This window comes from Microtus oregoni, unplaced genomic scaffold (assembly GCF_018167655.1).
Source record: "Microtus oregoni isolate MIOR12 unplaced genomic scaffold, Mior012 000027F_ref0000203, whole genome shotgun sequence".
Lineage (NCBI taxonomy): Eukaryota > Metazoa > Chordata > Mammalia > Rodentia > Cricetidae > Microtus > Microtus oregoni.
The window spans coordinates 29203492-29218707 of NW_024543086.1; the positions used below are offsets into that span (position 1 = coordinate 29203492).

General features: G+C 46.9%; 1 protein-coding gene across 2 annotated transcripts in view; it reads left to right on the top strand.

Moving 5' to 3' along the window:
- Positions 1–15216, top strand: part of Snx29 (sorting nexin 29) — a 412124-nt gene that overhangs the window by 61522 nt on the left and 335386 nt on the right. For both annotated transcript variants that reach the window (XM_041676439.1, XM_041676440.1), the window contains exons 8-10: positions 1361–1733; positions 8876–9006; positions 14559–14634. In XM_041676439.1, coding sequence (XP_041532373.1) covers positions 1361–1733; positions 8876–9006; positions 14559–14634 — 580 coding nt within the window. The remainder of the gene's footprint in view (positions 1–1360; positions 1734–8875; positions 9007–14558; positions 14635–15216) is intronic.

A 15216-nucleotide genomic window follows, 5' to 3' on the forward strand; every position in this document is an offset into this window, starting at 1 on the left:
CTAGCAGCCATCGACTGTTAGTAGCTCCTCAGATAGGGTAAGGCCTCTTGACCCCCTCCTCCACCACGCTGGCGTGTTGACTGGCTTGGTCCTATGCAGTAATCACTGCTCTTGTGAGCTCATTACTAAAACAGCCGAATCATGTCCAGCAGACGTCATCTTATAGCACTCCTCCCTGCCTTCTGGAGCTTACATTAGTTCTGCCTCCTTTTTCTTTTCTTTTTTTTTTAAATTATTTATTTACTTATTTATTAAGCATACAATGCTGGCAAAGAAGGCACCAGGTCTCATTACAGATGGTTGTGAGCCACCATGTGGTTGCTGGGAATTGAATTCGGGGCCTCCGGAAGAGCAGTCAGTGCTCTTACCCTCTGAGCCATCTCTCCAGCCCCTGCCTCCTTTTTCATGATGTACGCTAAGCCTTGTGGGGCGGGGTGGGTTTGATCAAGATGTCTCATAGGGATGAGCGCTCACACTGACCTATTCTCAGTACTTTGACCAGTTATGAGTCTCTGCATTGAATGCTGCCCAGTACAAAAAGAAACTGCTCTGACCAAAGTTGAGAGAATCACTAACCTCTGGGTATAAACAGAAGTATTTAGAGGAATATTTGATATGAACGTTAGCAAAACAACAGTAATAGGTTCTGCCTGTAGTACCTCTGTCCTCCCCAGTGTTTGCTGTTCTTCCGGAGGACCCGAGTGTGGTCTCTAGCATCCACGTCTCACAGCTGCCTATAATTCCAGCAGCAAAGGATCTGCGCATATTTTACAGACACACACACACACACACACACACACACACCAGGCAGACACACACCTATGTTTAAAAACAGTTTTTAAAAATCCTACAAAATGCCCAGCGGTAGATGACAGCTGTAAACAAACTCAGTGGTATTTTGGGGAGTTTTTGATCTCATAATGCTTTGTCTGGGCTTTTTTTTTTTTATCTTACAGGTCTTTTGCTGCTTATTTATTAAGGTTTCTGATTTTGTATCTTTATGTGCAAATGTGTGTGTCTGCGTTTGTGTGCGTTTCTTGTGCTTTTTCTGTTTGTTTCTTTGTTTTGTCTTATTCTGGTTTGTCTTAATTTTATTGTTAGATGCCTGTTTGTCTTCTGATAAGAGAGAAAGAAAGACAGGGTGTGGATCTGAGTGAGTGGGGAGGTGGGGAGGATCTGGGAGGGAGCTAGGGAAACTACATTCAGAGTATATTGTATGAAAAAAAATCTATTTCAAAAAACCTCATAACCCGAAAGCCCCAACACAGTTTATTCTTGGTGTGATAATAGACTTTGCTGCCCCCATGGGAGCATAGCTTGGCCTTCCTTCTGTCTACTATCACAGCTTTTCCTTTGCCAGATGCCAGATCTAAGAGGGAGAGGAGGAGGAGGAAGAAGGTGACCAACATTGTCTCTTTTGATGATGATGATGAGGAGCAGAGCATTGGGAACACTTTAAAAAAGATGCCTGGAACTACAGAAAGCTCGGAGGAGAACTCCGACCGCTCCTCCATCAATGTCACATCAACCTTTGAAAGCCCCTTTGGGCCAAACTCCAATGGGAGCCAGAGCAGCAGTTCCTGGAAAATGGATGCTGCGTCTTTGAATGGGGAGCTGGGCTTCCAGAAGCTTGATGTGAAGAGCATCGATGATGATGTGGATGAAAACGAGGAGGATGTGTGCAGGAACCCAGCAGGAAGGAGGAATACAGGCCACTCTGAGTCGCCAGACAAGTAAGTCCCACCGGAGCTCATGGTGAGGGAGTTATGCCAGCCATTTCCTAGGAAGTGAGTGAAATGAGTGAGTTTTGGGCTGGAGCGATGGCTCAGTGGGTAAATCTTGCCATGCAAGCCTGACGACCTGAGTGCCAATCCCCAGCATCCCAGATGGATGCGGCAGAGCAGGCACCCGTTATTCCTGTGCTCCCAATGGGAGGTGGAAGGTGGAGGCTTTACACCAGACAGCCTGGAATACATAGCAGGGAAAACAAGAGCTCCTACCTCAAACATGGTAGAAGGACAGGATGGAGATGTGAGCTTGAACTCTGACCTCCAGATATGCACCAAGGCATGTGTGCATACACAGGAACATATGAATGTGACATATGAACATGCACACACACACCATATGCATAATAGTGTGCACTTTTAAAAATTTCTTTGGGGGTATTATTCATTCTTTAAATCTTTATGACCTTACCCTGCTGAGAATTAGGGGAAGTCTACTTAAATGGACAAAATGCAAAATTGGCATCAAACTGTGTACTTTGAAATTGCTTTCCTCCATCTCTAACTTTGCACTAGTATAGGATGCTCAGGAAAAAGTGGAGTGTCATTGATTGGCTCTTGAGAGCCTAAGAGAAGAGATTACTACCCTGTGTGACAATAAGACTTAACCTAAGAACTGCGACAGCTGGTGTTGTGGCTCCATTGGTCACAGAGTTCTGGGTTTGTGCTCAGCACTGCATGAGCTGGGTGTGGTGGTGTATATCTCTCATCAGAGCACGCGTGGGTGGAGGCAGAAGGAACAGAAGTTCAAGACTGTCTTTAGCCACATAGAGAGTTCAAGGTCAGCACCTGGACCAAATGAGACTATTTCCAAAAGACCAAGCACACTGGGAGCAGTGCTGTGTCAGCACCCTGACCCATGTGGTGCTGTTTTAGGTTAGTGGGTATTATTTCTGGTTTCCAGGATGGAAGAACAGGATTCTGCGGAGTTGAGATTTGGCAGAGCACTTAGCCAAGCTGATGCTCAGGCTCAGGTCGCTGCTTCCCAGAGCTCAATCTGTCTGCCCTTGCTGCCTGGGTGGGATGGAGATTTAAATCCACCACATGATGTCTGAGTGACGTCACATGTGCCTACAGTCCCCTGTTTACCCTTGCTGCTACAGTTGTCACACAGCCACTTTTTCTCCTCAGCTCTAGAGGACATGGTGCTTATCATGGCTGACTTCATAGCCCTGCTGGTCAACAGTGTGTCCTGAACATGTGTGAAAGTGTCTTTTTATGGGGCTGAAACGCAATGGTGCTCTTAATAGCCCAGGATGCCCCCAATGCTATACTTCTGTTGTTCATGTTTGTGTAAAACCAGCACTTTTTATTTCTCTGGAGACTGTCTGTTTAGAAAGTTTTGGGGGCTGGAGAGAGTACTCAGCAGTTAATCACACCCCATATGGTGAGCGTCAGGGGGTCTGATGCTCTCTTCTGGCCTCTGTAGGCACCAGGAACCATGCTTGGGGTGCACATGCGCACAGGCTGGCCTGAGTCTCCTCAAGTGCTGAGATTTGATATGCGTCACCATGCTTTTCCCTTTTCTTCCTTTCTCCTGATTTGGAGAATTGGCACGTAGGAGTGTGGGATGTGATTAGTTTGAATCCATAGGTAGACATCGGCAGCAGAAGAGTTGCAGTCCAAGCCCAGGGGCAGTTTGCTAGCAGAATTCCTTTTTATTTTTTTGTGGCAAGGTTGTGTGTTTTTGTATTGCAGCCTCTGCTCTTTGGCTGAGGCCCACCTATTCCAACAGGATAATCTGTTTAACTAAAAATCCACTGATGTAAATGTTAATCTTCAAAAAATACCCTCACAGCAACTTCTAGCATAGTGTTTGACCAAGTATTTGACAGAGTTGCCCAGTCCACTTGGTGCATACGGTTAATCATTGAAACCGCCTTCAGTTCTGTGAGGGCTTGAGAATACCACTGCATTGTGGGGCTCTGCGGGTGAATGCGTGTGAGTCGATGCCCCAAACCCAGCCATTTTTCTTCCTACTTCTGGTGCCATGTAGAGCAGCTTGGAGAGGAAGCCAGCTTGTAAGCCAGGGCCATTGTGATGTGTAAAAGGCACACAGCAGTGCTGGGTGACCTTGGGAGCCTGGGCCTCCATGGACCATGGACAGCCTCTCCCTGGTATCCAGGGGCATCTTGATTGAAGAGTCTACAGAGCTAACTGGGGAGGAGCTGAGCAGTGATGAGTGGCTTATTGAGTAATACTTGGCTTTTGATTTAAGCTCGTAGTCACAGGAGAGGTCTAGAGTCTGCACACAGCAGTCCTGTGGGGGGGAGTGAGGTCAGGCCAGGAGGCTCAGCTGGGCTTGCTGCTGCTTCTGGCAGCAAAGTCTGATGCTCTCTTGTTTTTAGGATGATCTGGTGGCCCAAATTTGGGCTTACTCTGTTTACTGGTAATTTAAACAATTCTTTGGTGCCTGATCCCTCTTTATCCAGATTCCGTCACAAACATTGGCTTTGTTTTCTGTTTTCCTTCAGAATAGGCAATCACTTTATTATGGAAAGGAGTTTTTCAACCATCTTATTTGTGCTCTGACCAGTAAGGAAGTGAGTTTGGAGAGTGTTGGGGTAACTCAGAGAGTCACAAGTTACATGCTCATCTCGTGACTAGGCACCCTGCTCCTCACACACCTCCTACTTGTCTACAATAAGAACAGGGTGAGCAGTGAGCCACAGCTCATCCACCCAGGGCTTACAAGGTTCAGGCTGGTTCCATGGGTTCCCACCCCCCATCCCAGGCCCAAACAGGCACGTGCACAGTCAGGCAGGAAGACTGCACGGGGCTGCTGATAGCCAGGGCAGAAGATGGCTAATAAACTCTTTAGACCTGGGTGCAGAGTCTGCCCGAGGACATTGTCTCAACTCAGGAAGAGCTGAGCAGAAAGATTCCAAAGCCCTTGTTCAGGGAAGCAGAACACCTGGTCTGACCTGACGGTGCACCAGGAGCTAACCTCCAGGGGTGGGTGGGGAGGGCTGAGGGTGGGGGTGGGGTTGTCTTTATGGGCGCAGAGCGTAGAGTCCTAACACTATTTTGTTGTTTGAGTGGGATTTATTTATTTATTTATTTATTTTGGTTTTTTGAGACAGGGTTTTGCTGTGGCTTTGGAGCCTGTCCTGGAACTAGCTCTGTAGACCAGGCTGGTCTCGAACTCACAGAGATCCGCCTGCCTCTGCCTCCCGAGTGCTGGGATTAAAGCCGGGTGCCATTTATTTGTTGAAGATAGCCTTTTGGGCAGTTTTCATTTTTTTAAAAATATTTATTTATTATGTATGCAATATTCTGTCTGTGTGTATGCCTGCAGACCAGAAGATGGCACCAGACCCCATTATAGATGGTTGTGAGCCACCATATGGTTGCTGGGAATTGAACTCAGGACCTTTGGAAGAGCAGACAATGGTTAGGGTTAGGGTTAACCCTAGCCATCTCTCCAGCCCCCTCATTTGTTTGTTTTTGTAGCCCTGATGCTTGTCTGTTTTTAGAATGCGGATATTCTCTGTTTGCTGGAAACTTAACCCTTTCTTTGATGCCTGATTCCCTTGGCTCTGTGTTGGCCGCTGAGGATGCCCTTGCACCGGGTTGTATTTGGGATGATGTGGCCACAGTTTTGTCTTTCTCTTTAGTTTTCACATTGTTTATGTTTTAAACAAATATTTTGTTTTAATGATAAGCGATATTTTCTGTTATTTTAAAGTCAATCTTAATTTTTTTTTTACGTGTGTGTGTGTGTGTGTGTGTATGAAGCTAATTTATATAGTCAGTTCTCTCCTTTCATCATATGGATCCTGGGGATAAAGTTGGGTTACCAGGCTTGACAGCAAGCTGAGCCACCTAGCTGGCTTTTTAAAGTCATTCTTGATGCCATGTTTTGAGGCCTGTGGCTTCAGGAGTTAGCTGAGACAGTGGACCTTTGGGGCACTTTCTCTTGGGTTTGAAGTCTTAAATCTTTGTGAGTCTGGCTTTACCTTGCCTCACACAGGTCAGTGGGAAATAGTAAGAATTGTCTTTGAAACAAGTGGAAAATTCCACATGCCCAGAGAGGTAGTAGAATGGTTGGGGACAGGATTTGTTAATCCCACCAGGTGAGAATAAGACCACTACCACAAATTTTGAGTCAAGTTTAAAGCAAGCTTTATTAAATACTGGCTAGGGTGATGGGCACTGGCTAGGTTCATAATTGGGATTCCCAGAGAACGGCTATCAATTGCAAAACTCATGAGGCTCCGTGCTTCTTGCCTTCATCCAACTGGGGGCAAGCATACTTATACTTCCTGCCTATGTACCTCCTGCCTACTTGGCGCAACCAACCTTGTTTACTAAAGGAAAACCTTTGTGGTTTGTTCTCTTACATAAACAACAGCCCTCAGTATTCCAGGAAGTTACCTGTCCTTAGGCAAGTGGAGCTTACAGGTCAGAGGCATTTGTGTTTTATAAATCTCTCAGGCACCGAAGTGTAACCGTAAAGTGCATAACTTGAGCCAGTGCTGCTGCCTGCTCTAAGAATGTGCCACTCCCTCGGTCACCATTGTATAAACCGAGCACACAACCACTCCATGGTATGTGATGGGCCGGGCGGTGGTGGCGCATGCCTTTAATCCCAGCACTCGGGAGGCAGAGGCAGGCGGATCTTTGTGAGTTCGAGACCAGCCTAGTCTACAAGAGCTAGTTCCAGGACAGGCTCCAAAACCACAGAGAAACCCTGTCTCGAAAAACCAAAAAAAAAAAAAAAAAAATGTGTGAGAGAGGACAGTCAGAGGCATCTGCAAGAGTCTTGAGCAGAGAGAGAAAGTAGATTGATCATGGCCAGAGCTATCTGAGAGAGGGGAGAATAGCAAGGGATAAAGAATAGAAGAAACACAGTGAGAGAAGCAGGAGAGGGAGTCAGAATGATGAGTAGCTGAAAAGGCCGGGCATGGGGAGGCAACTAGGGTGCTAGCATGGACTTTGGAATGCTAAGAGGCACTATAGGTCTGCATTAATTGGATGGAGAACCATAGGTCCCTTTCTTGGAGGTGAGGGAAGTGGTTCCTTTTGGTAGAATGGCCTCTCAAGTTCCTGAGGAATGCTGGCTTTTGTCTAACTGCCAAATGTTCTCCTACAGTCCAGGTTGAACTGGGCCTAGACTCAATTTTGGACAAGTCAGTTGGCCTGCCCTTTTAGGGAACACCTGACAGCCACCCATTGCATCAGAGCCCCAGGAGGGTGGTTCTAATAGCCTAGAGGCACAACTCTGTTTACCTAACACTTGAGGGTCAATGGCCACAAGGTCCAGAGCAGGAACTGTCCCTCTCTTATTCCACTCTGTGCTAGCCACAGAAGGAATACAGTTCATTGGTAAGATGCTGTGAGGACTGTTCCCTGGGTTTCTTACCCAGTGATCACCCCAGCTAGGTTTGGTTAGTGCATTTTAAAGATTTATAAAGAAACAACCACTTAGAAGTGTGTGCCACAGTCTAAAATGTTTACTGAGAAGATGTCTCATCCTGTGCCCTAAAGTAAAGTGTAGAGGCAGGAGACTGGACACCATTGTGGTTTGGTTTGGAAGGCCTCAGCCTTTGTGCTGTTGAGAATGACCAGTGACCTTGGACAGGAGATGCTGTTGTGAGACAGGGTCTCACAGTCTAGCTCAAGTTGGCTTTGAATTCATTCCACCCTCTTGCCTATGCCTCATGAGCTTGGGATTACAGGTGTTAGCCACCATGCTTGTGATCAGGGTCTCTCTCTGTGCCACTGCAGACGAAATCTGGAGCTTAGTACATGCAAGCACTGCACCATGGAACAATGTGACTGTGAAACAGGGACTTTGTCATGTGGCCCTGGCTGGGCAGCCTCTCACCAGGCCTGCTAAGTTACATGATTTGGGGCTTGGGAAACAGATGGCTTATTGATTAAGAGCACTGGCTGCTCCTCCAGAGGACCAGCTTCACAGCTATGAGAACTCAGTAAAGCCACCATGGACTACCCCATGGGTAGAAAGAAAAGTTGGGGAAATTCAGGATTGCTATGGTTATCGCTTGGGGCTTAGAGAATAGCAAAAGTCTGGGAAAGCTTCACCAGTCTCTGAAGAGACTGGGAGGGAGCCTGGGCCAGGGTACGCTTTAATAGGAAACTAGATGCCCCATTGCCTGTAGGGACAGAGAAGGGAAATAGTGACTTCCTGACAAACAGAAACTGACTTCCCAAGGTTCCAAGGAATACTGTTTAGGGTGCTTTTGCTTAACTCAGAGTCCGGCCTGAGCTGAACCAGGCTGTCACTTTAGGGACCCACTTTGGACATAACAGCAGCCATCTGTGACTCTGGTTCTGGAGGATCTGGTGTCTACTAGCCTCTGTGGGTACTGCATGCATGTGGTACATAGAGATACACACAGGGAAAAAAACCCATACACATAAATCTTTAAAAATTAAAAATTTTAATTATATAATGAGACTTTTCTTTTTTTCCTCCCTTTCCTTACTTGATGTAGTAGGTGTGATTTTGATCTGTTGAGTCTCTTTTTGTTCTAATGTAGTGCATAGTAATGATTGTGTGAAGAAGATCAAGGTAATCTCAGCTATATGTACAGAGTTCTAAACCAGCTAGCCCTGTCTCTCAAACAAGTTAAAAACCAAAAACTCTTGGACAAAAATACACACCCTTCATTCTCAACCAAATCAAGCCAAAGCAAGAATCCAAGCTGGTGGTGTGTTAGCTACACAAACACAGCACAGCGGCCTTGACCTCCCAAGTGTTGGGTTATAGGTGTGTCCCTCTACAATTCTCCCTTTTCTAAAAGGGTCTTCCTCCTCAGCTTTCCTGCCTGCTCCACACTTCAGAACTGAGCCTCCATCTTCTTGTAGGATGTTGTGATTGATGTCTGGGTCCTCTTCCAGACTATAAGCCCTGTGAGAGCATCACAGCCGTTTGCTGGCTCTTTACCCCTTGCTGAGCACAGGAAGCTCTGGTAAAAGAGCACATGAGGGGTCTGACTGGGCTCTGTGGTGCTGACTCCCAGCCCGTGGCTTATTCTGTTTTAGCCCCATCTAGACCTTGGAACTTGAAGAGTTGTGATAAGTCTAAGACCCTATCATGCAGCTACATTTTTTCTCTTTAGACCACTGGATGGGAATGCCTGCCTCCCCCAGGTGCATGGCTGGGCCCCACTGCAGGTGCTCCATGGAGATGCTGATGCCGACACTGACGTCCTCTTCCCTGTCAGTGGAGTGGGCTCCTATGTTGCAACAGGTGAGTGCTTCCTGTCCTCTCTTCTCCAGTAAGAGATTTTGCTCCAAGGACCAGATGGGGATTTTCAGTTATCTGTACAGGTAGGAATGGAATCTAGGAGATCTGGGGCTCAGGGCAAGCACAGCTTGTGGATACTCAGAAGTAAGTAGTAGCTTAAGGGGTCTCCTATAGAACTGGGTGTTTACAGATACTCCGGCTGAGAGCTCCAGGGTGAAGTGGTTGGCAAGACCCTAAGGGGACTCACATGCTTGCCCCAAGAGTTTGTTGCTCAACTTGGCCATATTAAAGTTAACAACAAATAGTGACCATTATTTTGCACTTGGGAGATGCGAGATGGCACCTGGATCCTGTAAAGGCTCCTATGCATTTTTCTCCTTTCTCTGCTGTGTCTACATTGGCACTGCCTATTGGTGATGGTTTAGAGATGGTCAGCTTATCTGAGGGCACTTCTCAGCTCACTGAAGCATGTGGCCTTCTAACCCTGCATTCCCATTGGGTCTGACATCCTTTAGATTCTTTATCCTCACTTTTAGCTTTTGGAGTCACTTGTTAAGTTGAGGAGTGTATTGACTCGTTTTCTATTGCTGTGATAAAACACCATGAAAAGGAGCTTATGGAAGAAAGAGTTTGTTTTGACTTTTGGTTCGGAGGGGTAAGAGCCCATCATGGTGGGAGGCATGGCAGCAGGCATGATGACCACCAGAGAAGGAAGTGGAGAGCTCATGTCATCATCCTGAGCAAAGAGTGGAGAGAACGATCTGGTAATGGGTAAGGCTTTACATTCTCAAAGCCTGCCCAGTGCTGTACTTCCTTCAGCAAGGCTACACTCCCCATAGCCTCTCCAAACAGCACCACCACCGAGGATCACGTATTAAATATTTGCACCTCTGTGTGCTAGGTCTCATTCAGACAAGTACAAGGACTGACTGCCACATACTACTGTGGTCTGATATGGTAGACTTTGGAGTCCTCTGGGAAGGCAGCTTTATTCTTGGCAGTCAAGATGCTGTGGTAGTTGACAGGTGGCTGCATCGGGTCACATGGCATGTGGGGTGCAGGGTGTTCTTTGTTCCGCATTTAGCTTTTCTGCTGAGTGTATGGTTTTAGGCCATGGGATCGGAAGGGAAATCCCACCTGAGGTTTTATGTTCAGGGAGGAGACAGAGGGCGTCTTTATTTGTGGCAGCACTGAGGATTGAGCCAAGGCCTTGAGCATGCTATACATGTGCCCTACCACTAAACTATATCCTTATTATTTTTTATTTTTATTTTACTTTATTTTTTTTTCTAGATAGTGTTTCTCTGTGTAGCCTTGGTTGTCCTGGAACTTGCTGTGTAGACCAGGCTGGCCTTGAACTCACAGAGATCTGCCTGCCACTGCCTCCCGAGTGTTGGGACTAAACGCGTATACCACCACTGGCTGGTATTTTTTTTTTTGTAGCTTTTAATTAAATTTTTTTCCTAAGATAGAGTTTCACTGTGTAGATTTAGCTGGCCCAGAGCTTACCATGTAGATGGGCTAGCTTCAAACTCTCAGAGATGTCCCTGTCTCTGCCTCCTGAATGCTGGGATTAAAGCATCAGTAGCCTTTAAAATTCTTTTCAATTTTGTGTGTGTATGTGTGTGCCTACATGAGTGCATATATGTTATGTGTCCATGGTGGCCAGAAGAGGGCATTGGATCCCCTGGCTCTGGAGTTACAGGTGACTTTACCTACTCAGTGATCTTGACAACCCAGTAGTTTTTTATTTTGGACAGTGTTTCGCTCTGGCCACTCATGTTGGCTTTTAACAGCTATCTTCCTGCACAAGCCTCCCAAGTAGCTAGGGTTCTGACTTGTACTAACGGCCGTGGCCCAGGCTGTCTTTTCATCCATAACCTGTGTAAAGGAGAAATGTATAGAATGTGAATGCTTTCTGAATGCTGCCACATCCCATGTGTCTGACTGTCACTTCTTGCCAGGGCTGTGTGGTGCGATGTGTTTTTTTTTTTTTTTTTTTTTTTTGCTTTTTTGGGAGGCTTGCCACCCAGCTCCCAAATAAATAAATAAATATTAAATAAATCACACATTATTATTATTATTATTATTATTAATTCTTGCTTATAAATACCCGGCCTTAACTTGTTTTGTTTCTAGCCAGTTTTTCTTAAATTATTCCATCTACCTTTTGCCTCTGTGCTTTTCCCTTTCTCTATTTCTGTATGCCTTTCTTTATTTCTTTCTCTGTGTCTTACTGTGTGGCTGGGTGGCTGGCCCTGGCGTCCTCCTTCCCAATAAGTCTGCACCTTTTCCTTTTGTCCCTGTTTGTGCCTGTTCTTTTACTATCAGAGCAGCTATGGAGAACACAGTCAGACTGTGCTCCAAACCTCTGCCAGCACTTGGGGTACAGTTTGCTGTCATTGCTGTAACCGTTAAGTGCCCACCACTGGTAACCTACTTCCTCCCACTTGCTGCTCCCCTATCCCTGTTGGCCTGCTCTGCTTCTCACTTGCTCCTCCCACTTTCTGCACCCTGCATGTGTCCCTCAGGTTGTAGCTCAGATGGTCTTGTTATGTAGCCTTCCCTGGCTGGTCTGGAACTTATTATATGGGACCAGGCTGGCTTTAACTTGTGGCAGTCCTCCTACCTCTGCCTCCTGAGTTCTGGACTAGAACACGTAACTTTCTTGATAAATAGCATTTTTTAAATAAAATTTTCAACACATATCTTTTTTGCACTACCCCTTTCTTAGAAAGGTCAGGCTTCATGTCCCACACTGTGTCCCCTTGTAGAGCTGACCTCACTTCTCTGACCTCAGTGACTAGAACAGTTCCTATTCTGTGAGGTTCATAAGTACAAGACCATGTCAGTCTTCCATCATGGCCCTGACCTTGACATTGGCCACTACTGAGCCCTTGGTTGGGGTACTGAGAGAACCCTTACTGAATGGATGAGCAGATGGCACAGATGGTGGAGAGATGCTGCAGGGCAAAAATACATAGTGTTGTGAGATTGATACCCATACAGAGGACACAGGACAGACAGAGGTGCCTAGGCAGGAGAGCCAGGAAATGAGAGGACAAATGTACTTCAGCTCACTTTGTGAGCTTGCATGCCGAAGTTAGGAAGACTCAACTCAGTGCCAGGCTTCACTTGCTAACTCTGTGAACCTTTTAAGTCAGTGAAGTTCTTGAGTCTGTTTCATCTGTGAAGTTGGTGTAGCCTAGTGGTAGAGCATTGCCCAGCGTTCATGTTCTAGTCCTACCACCGCACACATGATAAAGATGGAAGTAGCTGTTGTTTCAGAGAAGGCCCAGAGGATGACACCGCTCATGCTTGTGTGCCTGTGCATCTGGCCCACCACAGTGCAAACTCATATAGATATATGTGCCAGCCACACAGAGGGGCTGGTGTGTGGTCAGTTATGCCAAGTCAGTGCTGCATCTGGAATGTGGGCTGGGTGTCAGTGGCCTTTTTTCCAGCCATGCATTTCCATTCATTTTGTGTGGTGTTGGAGCCTTGGCTTTGCTTTGTGTATGGACTGACAATCATGGCTGAATTTCAGCAGCGTGGATGACTGAACTGAGGTCTCCCACTGAAGGGTCCTTAGAAAACGCCAAGCCTTCTAACCAGAATTGTGCTGTGGTACGATTAATAAAAACCCAGAGACAGACATTGGTGTCTGTCAGAAAAACAAAACAGCCAGCCACAGGCTCTGACCTCTACTTCAGTCTGAAATGGTGATCCTGCCTCCTGAATCCTCAGAATGAGACTGTGTGAGAGCTGCCTCCTCCTGTCTTATATTCCTCTCTAGTGCTGGGATTAAAGGCGCACACCACTACTGTCCAGTTTCTATGGCAAACTAGTATGGTTGGGATTAAAAGTGTGTGTCACCACTGTCTGTAAGGCTGACCAGTGGGTGGGGCTGTTTTATTCTCCGAACTTTAGGCAAGCTTTATCTATTAAAATACAAATGAAATATTACAATGTGCCATTGCACATGAGCCAACTGAGGGATAATTCAGGTCATACTGGAGATTTTGGATATTATGTTTGTCAGCTTCCTGTTACTGTTACTGTAACAGAATACTTGGGACAATCAACTTATAGGGAGGAAAGGAATATTTTGGCTCACAAGTTCAGTGATTTCATTCCATGTTCAGTTTGCTCCATTGTTTTGGGCTTGCAGTGAGGCATCATGGTTAGGAATGAAAGGTGGAGGCAGCTGCTCACCTCATGCTGACCAGGAAAAGCAGAGATCTGGAAAGGGCCTGGGCATCTGATTTCCCAGCGAACCAGGTCCTTCTCTTAAAGTCCCATTGCCTCTCAGTATCATGAACTGGCGATTAATCTGCAGGCCTTTGCAGGACATGTAATGGCAGCGGATTCACCTGGCCCTGTGGTAGCCCACAGGGCTGGTGTCCCTAAGCTGTCAGCACAGTCAAAAGTTCAGGTGGCTGCTGGGCCTGAGGAGGTGTCAGCAGACATTTCTGATAGCCAGAAGTGTGGAACCAGGATTTAGGGCTGAGATCTCAGCCATAGGAGAGAGTTTGAGAGTTGTCCTCTTGAGAGGTAAGAGTATAAACTATAGAGTGTAGACTGCAGGATTCCAAAAGGGGCAGGGGTCAAAGAAGTCCTGGTAGCTCACATTTGTGATCCAGCACTCAGGTGGTCACTAGAACTGTTACAGGTTTGAGGCCAGCCTGAGCTACATAGTGAGTGCCAGGCCAGCTCAGGCCACAGTGAAATCCTGTCTCAAAACAACAACAATGTAAAATTTAATTATGTTACATAATTGTGAACGTGCACATGCTTGTAATTCCAACAGTCTGAGGCTGAGGCAGGAAAGCTTGAGTTAGAGGCCATAAGGAGACATAAGACTTGCTGAGCTGAAGGTGAGGAGCAGGGACTCTGCAGTAACCACGCTTTAACCACACCACTAGGGAGCAAGGAGGAGTCCTGGGATGGAAACCAGGCTTGCCGTGCTCTTGGGCTGCTGGAAACAGTTGGGGGTGAGTGGAATGTGCAGTCCCTTAAGCCTGGCAGAGGCCCAGAGGCCTGACTCTGAAGTCAGAATGAACAAGAGTTCCCTTGAGTGACGCTGTGCAGCCCCGGGCTTGCAGATCTGCTTCGTTTGCCTGGAAGGAGGCCCGAGCAACAGCTAATACGTCTGCGACCATTAACGTCCTTTTCCTGTTTGCTTTAGAGATTTGTGGACTCACTTTTTGGAAATGCCTTTCCCAAATACTTAGTGGCTTTTGTGGAAAGCTGCAGACTTTACCAGTGGTGAGACCCTGCTGCCCTCTAGTGTCCACTACAAGCAGGAGCAATTTGTTTAACAAAAAACCAGATTCTGTCTTGGGCTCCAGATGTGGATTTTGAGAAAAAAAGTCATATATATGTAGCTACTGGTGCCAAGCCTTAACGGTGCCCGAGCAAATGAAATGGGTAGTAGAAAACTCCAGTGTGTACGTGGAGAGAGTTGAAAATCAGTTGATGGAGCAGCTGAGCACATGGTCAGGAGAAAATGGAGTTAATGTCAAGCCTCACCTTCTTGGCGTGGTTTCTCACAGATGCCCCTGTGGGAAGCCTGGAGAATGGGGCAGGACCAGAGGACCATCTACTCCCAGAGCCCGGCCTTCGGTACAGGTCAGTGTCAGGACCGTGACGTGCTGTTTATATTTGCATTTATTCTCATTTAAAGAGAGGTGGGGTTTTTGATCCTACTGCACGTACTGGCTTTGTGGGAGCCTAGGCAGTTTGGATGCTCACCTTACTAGACCTGGATGGAGGTGGGTGGTCCTTGGACTTCCCACAGGGCAGGGAACCCCGATTGCTCTTTGGGCTGATGAGGGAGGGGGACTTGATTGGGGGAGGGGGAGGGAAATGGGAGGCGGTGGCGGGGAAGAGACAGAAATCTTTAATAAATAGATAAATTAAAAAAAAAAGAGAGAGGTGGGGCCTGTTGGGATGGAAGGCCAAGGCCTGACCTCGTTTGTGCAGTTGTCAGGGTCATAGATGGCCATTTCACACAGATAAACTGTTCTGTGACCTAGTGTCATAGGCAGGAGGCACTCAGTGGTGGAGTGCTTGCACAATGTGCAAAGAGCCCAGGATTCCACCCCCAGGAGAGGCGGCGGCCACCCCGCCTCATCTGCACTCTGCCTCCTCTCAGCCTCTGCTGCCACACTGTATCCTTTCTCAGCCCTCTTAGTTAAAGCTCATTAGTAG